At 52.0% G+C, this 11,683-nt stretch overlaps 1 protein-coding gene across 3 annotated transcripts in view; it reads right to left on the bottom strand.

Moving 5' to 3' along the window:
- Positions 1–793: 793 nt before the first annotated feature.
- The window catches only part of TTC25 (tetratricopeptide repeat domain 25), a 24,671-nt gene continuing 13,781 nt past the window's right edge, over positions 794–11,683 (bottom strand). The window contains exons 10-12 of one of the 3 annotated variants that reach the window (XM_008571076.1): positions 9,358–9,458; positions 5,685–5,769; positions 794–1,392 (exon numbers count right to left, since the gene is read on the bottom strand). In XM_008571076.1, the coding sequence (XP_008569298.1) occupies positions 896–1,392; positions 5,685–5,769; positions 9,358–9,458 (683 nt within the window). In that variant the 3' untranslated portion in view covers positions 794–895. Of the gene's footprint in view, positions 1,393–3,938; positions 4,019–5,684; positions 5,770–9,357; positions 9,459–11,683 lie in introns of those variants that run through there. The other 2 variants (XR_550373.1, XR_550374.1) reach the window with 2 other exon arrangements.

The raw sequence follows: 11,683 nt of genomic DNA, 5'->3' as shown, positions 1-11,683 counted from the left end.
TAGCCCTGGCTGCCAGACATAAACTCTTTCCCTTTTCCTATCGCCCGGTTCTCGTGGGCAAATTTCTTTTCCCCGTCGGACGTTGGCCATAACAGTCTAATTTTCCAGTTTCCTGTGTACCCAGGACTTTGCTAAGCACTCGTAATCCTCGCAGCAGCCCGAGGCAGCTATCCCTTTACACAGCGGAGGGAGCAGGCTTGGAGAGCCTGCCTTACCTGATTTACTCCGGACGCGGCGGGGGCAGAGGCGGGAGCTGTCTGCCGCCTCCACTCCCAGGCGACTCCCCGGGTCTCCGGATCTTGGCCAGGGGCCGTCTTTCTTCCTCTGGGCTCTTAGATCACGCTCCTCCTCACTCCTAGCACTCACTTCACTCTGCGTTCAAGGCTCGGGGGTCTGCAAGTCGGCCTCCCCCACCCTACGACGGCTGAGGCCGTCCCACCCGTTTCCTCCACGAAGCCTCCCCCAGTGTCCTGCACACGGTAGGTACTGAGCAGGACAAACCAATGGCCAGCAGCTGGGCAGACACACCTCCAGTCCCAGACTCTTTCCTCCTCTCTTCAAACGTCCCTGGTTCTCCGGAGCTCGCCTGGTTTTCTGCCCTTCTGCAACCCCTCCTCAGCACCGTTCCCATTTCCTCCATGAGGATTCTTCTGAGAACGGGGGTGGTGAGGAGGCAAAATGATAGCCCCGGGGTTTACAAAAGTGAAGGACATATATTTGGTGGGAAAATGGTGACAGAAAGGCAGAGGTAACTTATGGGACCCAGGCCCCCATTTTTTCCTGCGAGGACAGATTTCAGCTTGAAACTCCAGTTTAATAAGACCCCCTGACCCCTGTGCACACCACCCTCCTGATCCTAACGCCCCCCAATGATGGCTTCGCTCGTGTTGCTTTCTCAGTTCTTCGGCGTTTTCTGTTTTTTCATTTCCCCTGTTTCTCCCAATTCTGTTTTCCCCAGTTCTCCCAACTCTCTTGCGCCTACTTCTGAAAGTCCCTTCTCCTTTGATTCCTTTCTGCTTAGTTCTCCGAAGAGCCTTTGGTCCAGTTCTGCAGAAGGCCTCCTGTAAATCTCTCTCGATTCTCTTCTGCCCACGTCTGGAAGTTTCCTGCCTGTCCCTGCTGCTCTTCTCGTGCCCGACCCTCCCGACGGGCTCTGGGCAACGTCTGGGCCTCTTCTGGCTTTTCCCGCCTCCCCTCCCTGCTGTGCGCTTGCTGCGGCCCCGGCCCCGGCCCCGAGGCCGCCACTGAAGGGCTCGTCTTCACCCGTCTCTTTCTCGCTCTCCATGAGCTTCCCTTCCCACTGCTTCATCACCTTCTCAGGTTCGTCGCTCCCTCTTTTCGTGTCCTTCTTTGCCATTGTTTTATCTTCATTCACCGCAGCGATGGCCTCTTCTGAAAAGAGAAAGGAGGGAAGAAAGATGAAGTGTGTTCATCTCTGGGCCTGTGGAGGCCTCTGTTTCTGAGAGACAGACGAGAGAAAGGCCCTGCGATGGACTATTTTTGCAAGCTCTTTAAATTGGCGTTGACAGCACTCCTTTCCAAGAGGAAAGAAAGGTGTCATTTACTGAGTGCCAGTCCTGTCCTGAGCATCGTGTGAGGTGCTGTGCAGATTATACCGTTTGGTCATCATGAAACTTTATAGTGTCACTGATTAGAGTTTGCAGTCAAGGAACCTGATGGTGACACAATGATCACACTGCAAGTAAATAAGTGGCAAGGCCAGAATTTGAACCCAGGACAGTCTGACCCCAGAGCATATTCTCTTTGCATGACACAAAATATCATAGGTGCTGGGAAACAACAAAAGGGTTCTTTTCTCTAGCATCCTCATTCTGTTGGAGTGAGCAGGATTGAAGCCATATTGGGACCTAAAACCGCCTGGGCCGGGTGGGGGGGGCAATGGTTAAAAAGGACAAAAAGAGGCCCAGCCCGTGGCTCACTCGGGAGAGTGCGGTGCTGATAAACACCACGGCCACGGGTTCGGATCCCATATAGGGATGGCCGGTTGCTCACTTGGGAGAGCGTGGTGCTGACGGCACCAAGTCAAGGGTTAAGATCCCCTTACCGGTCATCTTTTTGGGGACAAAAAAAAAAAAAAGGACAAAAAAGATAATTTTCTCTCCACTCTTTCTTCCCAGCTCCTGACTTTCTTATCTTGTTTGCTAAATGGGAAAACAAGGCTAAAAAGCTAATCAGTACTTTGCAAAGCTGACAGTTCTTTCTTTGAGGTTTGTAGAATTTTGAGAAGTGATCAATGCTAAATGTCTGGAAGCCGACCTTGGCCACCTGCCAAGTCAACTGTAGAGCTGCAGAGTTCTGCGAAGGGAAACTACACAAAAGAGTCTGATTCTACTCAAGAGCACATCAAAATCTTGTGGGGCCCTGAGATAACAGTGAAGCGGAGAACAAAAACCAGATGAGGCCTTGGCGAGACCTCGTACCCGACTCGTAGACCTTGCACTTGTGCTCTCGTAGCTCACACCCCCTTCTCTCCTGCTTTTCACTTCCCACGTTCCATTCCCTCAACACCCCCCCCCCACTTAAAAAACCCCTCAGTAAATCTAGGTCTTTGAGATGGGATCGCCCACCACCTCCTCCAGCTGAATACATCTGCTTTTCTAACACCAACCATTTGATTTCTGACTCTTTTTTTCTTCTGAAGTGGGTGGGCAGCCGGACCTGTGAGTTTGTATGAATTTTAGGGAACCTCAGGCAGAGCTGAGTGTGCCCTGTAACAATTCGACCATCCTCTTTGGGGTTTTTTGGTTTTGTTTGTTTTGTTTCTGTGGCTGGCTGGTATGGGGATCTGTACCACTTTCTCTTTGTTCCTGGGAAGCACATTCATTATTTGTTGGGAGATTTCCTGTAAAAATGTGAGCAGGCTGCTAGCAGGAAGTTCAGCTGAAGAGCTGTTTTACAGCAAAAGGGATCCTTGCTCCTCGTTTGTAACAGGTACAGAGAAAAGTCACCAGTCCCCTCCGGAGTCTCCCTTACTTTCTCTTCCCGGAAGTCGCTGGTCTCTAAGTCGCCTGCAGAGGCTCTTGGGCTCACAGCCATTTGGAGGTGAAGATGTACACAATGCTGCTTGCCTGCTGTTCCGAGAAGGAAGTGCCACCAGCCTCAGTGTTTTGGGGAGGACACTTCCCCCAGCACATGGCCCGCCAAGGGGAGGGGAGGCTGCTTGGAGCATCTGCCATTTCCCTGCTGTTACTTTTCACATCTGTTGCTCCTGTGGCTTCACAGAACACTCCAAGGACACATGGGGGCAGAGGCAGAGCCCCTCTCTGAGGGGATCCAGCCACCACATGGCAGGCTCTTGATAATACAGGGCTGTCATCTGGATGCTCAGGTGCCCAGAAACCTTGTTACCATGCCTGGGCCACAGAGGATGTCAGCCTCCTGGAGCCTGTAGGGCTGCAGCCAAAAATCTGCACAGGGCTCTGTCCCCGCAACCCCCAACCCCTTCTCCCCTTCACTGCAACATGGCTGGAGTGACGGTGTGGCAGGGGACGGGGGAAGACAGAAGCTGTCTTCCTCACCAGACACAGTATGGAACCGTGATAAAAGCATGGGCCCTGCAGCCAGACTGACCAAGACTGAAAACTACTTGGGGGATGTGACGGTTAGTTCTAGGTGTCAACTTGATTTGATTAAGGGATGCTGAGAAGCCTGATAAAGCTACCCCTTTTTATTTTTATTTTTTTATTTTTTTATTTTTTTTTCAAAAAGATGACCGGTAAGGGGATCTCAACCCTTGGCTTGGTGTTGTCAGCACCACGCTCAGCCATTGAGCAAACCGGCCATCCCTATATAGGATCCGAACCCGCAGCCTTGGTGTTATCAGCACCGCACTCTACCGAGTGAGCCACGGGCCGGCCCAAGCTACCCCTTTTTAAAAAACATCTTTTTTGTATGTCCATAAGGTGTTTCTAGAAGATATTAGCATGAGAGCCTGAGTGGACTGGGTGGGAAGCATCTGCCCTCAGTATGGGGGGGAACCATCCAATCCCCTGGGACCCTGGAGAGAACAAAAAACGCAGAAAAATGGTGAATTTCTCCCTGTCCACTGGAGCTGGGATGCACTCTCCTCTCCTGTCCGTGGACATCAGAGCTCGAGACTCTTCAGCTTTTGGGTTCCAGGACTTACACCAACGACACCTTCAGCTTCCCCAGTTTTGAGGCCTTCAGACTTGGACCGAGCCACGCTACCGGCATCCCATTTGCAGACGGCCTTTCGTGGGACTTCTCTTCGCAACTGCGTGAGCTAATTCCCCTAATAAATCCGCTCATATATAACATATCATATTGCTTCTGTCTCTCTGGAGAACCCTGACTAATCCAGGGGACCTGTAACCCCTCTGTGTCCTCATTTGTAAAATCAGGCTGGTGTACAGTTGGCCCTTGAACTCCATGGGTTTGAACTGCGCTGGGTCCACACACACACACAGATTTTTTTCAGCCAACGGTGGGTCAAAAATACCATATTCGTGGGCTGTAGAACCCATGTTTACAGAGGGCCAACTTCTCATATGCAGGTTCCCCAGGGCTGACTGCGGGACTTAAGTATCTGTAGATTTTATAGCACTGGAATCAATCCCCCGTGGACACTGAGGGAGGACTGACTACTTCTTTCATAGTGTTCTGGGAAGAATCCAATGAGCTGGTGCAGACAAAGCCTTCGGGAAAACGTGGCACACAGAAGCCCTGAGTGGCGATCGGCTACTCCTATCACCTCAGCTGCTCTGGCCCTTCCTTGCTGACTCGGTGGGGCCTGGGTTCTCAGCCGCCTCTGCCTCCTCTTCCCTCCCGCCTTCCCTGCAGGGGAACTAGAGCTTGGAGGCAGGGGTCAAAGGCCTCTTTGCCCCCTGGAGACCCACGGGCTGGAGCCCAGCTGTTAGACAGCTGCTGCCCCTCAGTCTGCCCTTGTGCCCCTCTGCCTGGCATCTGCCCCACCCACTGCTGGCCCAAGAACAGCGCCACCCCCCCGCACCTGGCTGTGTGACCCAGGCAGGTCACTCACTTCATTCAGCCTCCCTTGCCCCCCAAATAGTACCCACCTCCTAGGGTGGTGAGGACACAAGATAATTCCTGCCTGGTGCTTATCCCAGTGCCTGGCACACAGTAAGATCCCCAAAAGTGCAGTTACTGTCATGCTGCCTCTGTGTCTTTGCCCCTGCTACTCCTGCTGGAAATGCCCTCCCTCTTCCACGTCTCCCCTGGCAAACTCCTGGGCATCTTTTGGAGCTGAGGTGACGATTCTTCCTCCTTGAAGCTTCCCCACCCTCCAGAGACGAGCGGCACTCCTCTGCCCGTGCCCACAGCATGAACCTCTACATCTACTGCAGCCCTTGCTTGCTGCAGGGCCCAGATGTGGTGGGTTCCTCCAGGGCAAGGGACAAGCCCCTGACTTCCCAGAAGCCAACACCTCCCTGGCCCATGACAAGTGCTCAACAAATACTTGATGAATTCATTGAAAAAATAAATGAGGGGCTCTCAGGTCAGACTGCCTGGGTTCAAAGCTCAGCCCAAAGTGAGCTGAATCCTCCTTCTGTCCTGCCCCAGGGAAGGCTGGGGCTGCTGGGTGGGCAGTGAGCAGCTGGAAAGTGTGGCCAGGACTGACAAGAGAGAAAGCAGATGGAGAATGCTGAAGTTGCCTTCTTCCCTTCAGGGTTCCAGGAACTCACCTTTCTCTCTCTTTACTTTGAGATTCTCCCTGTAGTTAGTTTTCTTCAGCTCTTCAATGATTCCTTTGTTGGCATCGTCCAAGGCCTGTGGACGACAGAGGGAGCTAGTGAACTCAACTCATTTGGTACCTGCACGTTTTCCTTTCCCCAGCCAAGCCCCAGTCCCAGAAAACAGGGTCCTGGTATGACCCCGCCAACCTCGGCTTCCTTCTGGCTCCTCTGGAGACTTCTGCCCTCAGGTTAATTTATACTGATTGACTGGGAATTATCCACATTAAGTGGTACGAGAGAGACATGACTACAGGTAAGTCTGAGTTCATTTCTCCAGGGCTTAGGCATGTATCTGGGAGTTCTGTCTGTCTACTGATTTCTGTCCCTTTACCTAAAGCTGCCCTTGGCTTCAGTCACTGTAAAAAGACCATCCAAGCCCCTAAGCACTCAGCAAGGCGGCAGGCCATGGAGGGGACTCAGAAACACACTGAGGGTATGGGCTGGGGGGCCGGCCCACCTTCAGAAGGGGCTACGAGGGTGTATGCAGTTTCCCCAACTCCAGTTTGCAATGCACAGGGGCCTGCAGCCAGCCTGCGAGCATCCTGAGGGCAGGTTCTGCCTCCTCCTGGCAGTGGTGCTAGTGGCTAGCACCGGGCAGAGCAGTGGCGGCCCTCAGCCACGTTACTGAGGGGCCTGGGCCTGGATGCTCTCTTGTGGTGTTGGTCTGCCCCGTGAGCCTTTCTGCCTGGAGATGCCAATCTAGTGGGATGAGGGGTCAGGGACCTGGTCCCCTGGGGAATTACTGAGGGCCCATGGGCACTGCCTCTCAACCCTTTAATCGCTGCCAGCTTTCAAAGTGACCTCAAAACTTCCTCACTGGGAGAGCCTCCAGCCCTGCTTCCCAACTGGGGCTCTCTCACTCTGAGCAGTCCCTTAGAACGCTGGTCATGAACTAGGGTTTGTGCTTTTGTTTTCATCTTCCCGCTGAGACCAATCTTCCTGGTTGTACACCTTCCTGGTTGTGCCAGGACCTGGCCGCGCACCTTCGGGCTGGGCAGCCTAGAGCTGACCCCTGCCCGGTGAGTATTTACTGAAGTGCACTGCCGCTCGGTCTCTCTCCAGGTATCTGCAGGGCAATCATGTGGAATAGGATTAAGTGGGACAGAACATGGTTGTGAACGTGGAGCACAGACAGCAGGGCTTTAGTGAAGGTGGGCGTTCCTCCTCTGGAGGCCAGAGGTAGGGGCAGGATGTACATTACGGGGAGCTGTCTCCCCTCAGCGGAAGGAAAAAGACAGCAATGTGAAAAGCCCCAGCGGCCCTGGGGTGGGGGAAGCCGGGCACAGACTGCCACCTGCTGGCGTCTCCTGGGAGCGATTTCTCCACCGTGATGAATAATGTCAGTCTCAACCCGGTTCTCACAAAGGGCACACAATGAACTTGCCTCCTCAAAAAGCAAGTGGGTCACGTCACTCCTCTGCTGTCTCTCTTTTTTTGGCAGTTGGCCGGTGTGGGGCCCCAAACCTTGACCTTGGTGTTATAACACTGCACTCTACCCAACTGAACTAACCGCCAACCCCAGCTGTTGACAGCCCTTCAAGTCCAGACTGTCTGTGAACCCTATCAGCCCTGCGGTCCAGGCCTAGGGTCTCTTTTCTGCCCACCACAGGCCCCTCATGCCCAAGATCCCGCATCTTCAGGGATCTTGCTCCTTCTCGGCCTGGCCAAACCCTGCTGTCCTTGACCTGCAGAGCCCAGCATGAGGCCACTGCCAACTGGGAGCATCCTGCGTGTCACTGCCTAGGGTCCCTGCTCCCTTTCCCCAGTGCTGGTTGCATCTCCGGTCTGGTCCCTGAGGCTGTGGCCCTTGCACTGTCCACATGTTACACAATCTGGTCTCTTTCAACCACAGGGCAAAGCATGCCAGGGACATGGGCCCCATTTAATTCACCCCAGCAGATGCTTATTGAGGTCCAGCCATATACCAGTGGTGGCTCCAGAATTTCAATGTGGGAAGGGCTTAGGGACAGCAGTCTGGTTGGCAGCAGGACATGGGATGGTTAGGGGATTCATCTTAAGCTGCCTGTGCATCTGCAAAGTTGGCATGCTGACTTTACTGGGGTTCTGCATCGACCTGGAGTGGCTCTGACAGTGGGACTGGAGGAGGCTGAAGCACCTCCAAGCTTCCCCTGGCTTCAGCTGTGGTCTCTGCCTCCTGACACAATCTAGGCCAGCACCGTCCAACAGAAATTTCTATGACTTGGGCCGGCCCAGTGGCTCACTCGGGAGAGTGCGGTGCTGATAACACCAAGGCCCTGGGTTCGGATCCCATATAGGGATGGCCGGTTCGCTCACTGGCTGAGCGTGGTGCTGACAACACCAAGTCAAGGGTTAAGATCCCCTTACCCATCATCTTTTAAATAAAAAAAAAAGAAATTTCTATGACTATGGGAATATTCCAGATCTGTTCTATGTGGTACATAGGCCACATGTGGCTAGTGAGACTGAGAAATTGAATTTTACATGTCATTTACTTCTTAAATTTACTTTTAATTAACTTTTTTTTTTTTCCTTTTTGTCTTTTTTCGTGACCGGCAACAGATCGCAACCCTCAGTGTCGCGCCCGTACCAGACCGGGACCGGCAACGGGATCGCAACCCTCAGTGTTGTGCCTGCACCTCGCTCAGCCAGTGAGCAGCCGGTCTGTATGCGGGATCCGAACCCTCGGTGGGAGCGCCGCCACGCTCCCAAGCGGCGCACTGTAGCAGTGTGCCACTGGGCCGGCCCTACTTTTAATTAACTTTAAATAGCCACATGTGGCTGGCAGCTGCCTCACTGAGCAGTCCAGGTCTACACGATTACAACAGACAGGTCTGGACTTTGACAGGGACATATGGGGGCTGTGGGAGCCAGCAGAGACAGGCATCTCACCCAGACCTAGGGGTCAGAGAAGGCCTCCTGGAAGAGGGAACATCTAAGCTGAAACCTAAAGGTTGAGTGGGAGTAGCCAGGTGAAGGAGGTGGAAGGGGAGAGCTTAGAACATTCCAGGCAGAGATAACAGTATACTCTAAGATGCATAAGAATGCCTGTTAATGAAAGGCAGGAAGCTGGCCTTGGCAAAGTGGAATGCCATGTGATGGTGGTGGGGTGGGACTGACCAGCAGGATGGCTAGAGGGGCCCAAAGGGGAAAGGTTACCAAAGGCCTTCCCAGGACCAGAGGGAAAAAACCAGGAACTTCCTCCCAGAGACTCCCAGAAAGCAACAAAGAGTTTAAGCAAGAGGGCGAGGAAATCACAGTGTATTTCTTGTTGTCTCCAGAGGAGGTAGTATTTTTCAAACTGCAAATCCTAAAATCAATTTAGATGGTCTCAACCAGCATTAAATAAAAGAAAATAGGGTACAATGGGAAATATCAGTGTGCACAGTACACAGTAGAGGTAAATATGTTTGGTCAAACTTTTGTTTCCGTTTTTTTGCTTCAAATAAAACTATGTGCACTGGGTTGTCATACAAATTGATGGCAGCAGTGAACATTTCAAAACCACTTCCCTGCCTAGAATGGGTCCTGCAGCTGGTGGGTAATTAATAGACAGCTGAGGAGCAGCCAACTACAAAGGCTGAGCAGGAGCTGAGGGCCCAACCCCACGCCCCACCCCGAGGCCCAGGGAGGGGAGGCTCACACTGATGATGGCCTGCTGTGCCTCGTTGTTATGGACAAGCTTCGCTCTCTCCAGGGCCTTCTCAAAGTTGTTCACAGCCGACTCGAAGTCTCTCAGCTTTACTGGAGAGCACAGGTAGGTTGTTACACTGGGTGTCACGTGAGGGAGCCACCAAGCCACTCCCAGGGCCCGTGGAAGTGTGTGTGAGCTGGAGTCAGCCTGAGTACACTCCGGCACCAGCACTGAGCAGCTCACCACCATCCTTTCCATCCCATTCCTGGGCCGTCTGGTGAGACGTCACCAGAATCTGGGAACCTGAGCCTTGGATTTCTGGCAGTTCAAAGGGGTCAGTGAGGGGAGGGGACCTGGGGTATGGACCAGTGCACACACTGTGCCTCCAGGAAATCCATATTTTTTAAACGGTCATTCCAATTTCTCAAAAAACACTGCACAGACCGAACAAAGCATGGAGGACTGGAAGTGACCCGTGGATCCGCTGCTGGAACCTCAGCTCTCTCAAGTCCAGCTCCCACGCTGGTGCCATCTGAACCCAGAGAGGAAGCAGCTCCTCTGAGCTCACCCAGCCAATTAGTGCTGGAGCTGGGACTGAAATGATTAACTGATAGATAGATTGATTTGTGCCTTTCAAAAGAGCTTCAGTTCAGGCAGGAAGGAAAAAAGTGCTCACCAGCCAGCATCTAGGAATCTACACCACAACTGCTTCACACAGCACTGCTTTCTTTTATAAGTGAGCACACCCTTCCAAGTATCGCTTTGGGATCCATGCAGAAAGGAGGGCCTGTGTTCATAAGTCAAACTTCAAAAGGCTCTTACATTTGAAAGGAGATTCAAATGTAATTCTGCAGATATGTGGGGTCACAGTAAATGAGCTCAAATATACATTTTTTTTCAGATGCAGTGTTCATTCACAGACTAGTGGGATTCTGACTTTGAACTCTGTATAGGAGTCATAATGCTTAGTCAAGAGAGTAAAGCATTAAATAGCACTATTCTTTTAGATCTTAACTAAATACATAATCTAAAGTTATCTCAATTCTAGGGGCTGTTTTCCTATCCCTGTGCTGCATGCACAAATTCACACATTTATACCTATATTTTTGTTGAGCCATAAACAGGCTTTTCCAAGCACCATAATTATTTCTCATCACTGTTAGAGATACTTATGGGAAGTCAATAAGATGAGCAAGGAGAAAGGAATTAACAGTTATGGAGCACTCACTGTACTCCAGTTCCTGTTCTAAGTGCTTAGGCGCTTAAGTATGACCTTATTTCTCACAACCATCCCATGATTATCCTGTTACAGATGATGAAACTGAGGCACAGAATGACACTTGCCCAAGGTCCCTGAGCCAGGAGCTGTTCTGGCTGCCGAGCCCAAGCTCTGCCCACTAAGCTGTGCTGCCTCTAGAATCTGCCCAGCAGCTCCCAGGCTGCAGCATTTGATTTCTGCAACTCCAGAGCAGGGAAACTGAGACCCACAGATTGTACTTTGGTTCTCCAAGGGCCCTAAGGCTCTAATAAGTCCTCAGGAATTGACTCCAGATGTCAGCCCTGAGGGCTAGAGCATGTCACTCTTTCAGCCTGTAGGATGCCCTCCCAAGAACAGGAAAGGGATCCAGAAAGAACCACAGTGATCATGTCTCCCCCAGTTTAAGTTTTGCTGGTTCTTCTCTATGCTTTTAGAAAAGAATCTGTAGGTTGTGTCTAGGCCCATGAAGTCCTGCAGACCTGGCCTCTCACCAGCCTCCTCCCTCCACGTGGTCCTGGCTGTCATGAGCTCGCTGACACTCCTGTTTTCCTTCAGCTTCTTAAGCCAGAACTCCTTGCCACCTTCTTACCTGCTGTTTCTTTGACTGGAAAGCTCTGCCCTCAGCTCTTGGAAGAGCTGCTTGAAAGTTACCTCCTCAGACATGAGGGCAGGAAACAGTTGTCAGTTTTGCTCCCTACTGCATGCCCAACTTGGCAGAAGGTGCCACGTATCTGTACTATGAACAAGTGAATAAGTGATTATGGTGCCTTCTCATCCTTAAAGTTTCTGCTTGAAAGTTACCTCCTCAGACATGAGGGCAGGAAACAGTTGTCAGTTTTGCTCCCTACTGTATGCCCAACTTGGCAGAAGGTGCCACGTATCTGTACTATGAACAAGTGAATAAGTGATTATGCCCTGATTATGGCGCCTGTCACATTTCCTCCCTTGCTGGGCTGAGCTGCATGCCTGGGGCAGGGGCACTTTAGCACAGGAATTAAGAGCCTGACCTCTGGAATCAGACAGAACTGGGTTCCAGTCCCAGCTCCATCACTTACTAGAAATGTGACCTGGGGCCAT

This window comes from Galeopterus variegatus, unplaced genomic scaffold, assembly GCF_000696425.1.
Source record: "Galeopterus variegatus unplaced genomic scaffold, G_variegatus-3.0.2 Scaffold658, whole genome shotgun sequence".
NCBI lineage: Eukaryota > Metazoa > Chordata > Mammalia > Dermoptera > Cynocephalidae > Galeopterus > Galeopterus variegatus.
This window is presented reverse-complemented; position numbering and strand designations above follow the sequence as displayed.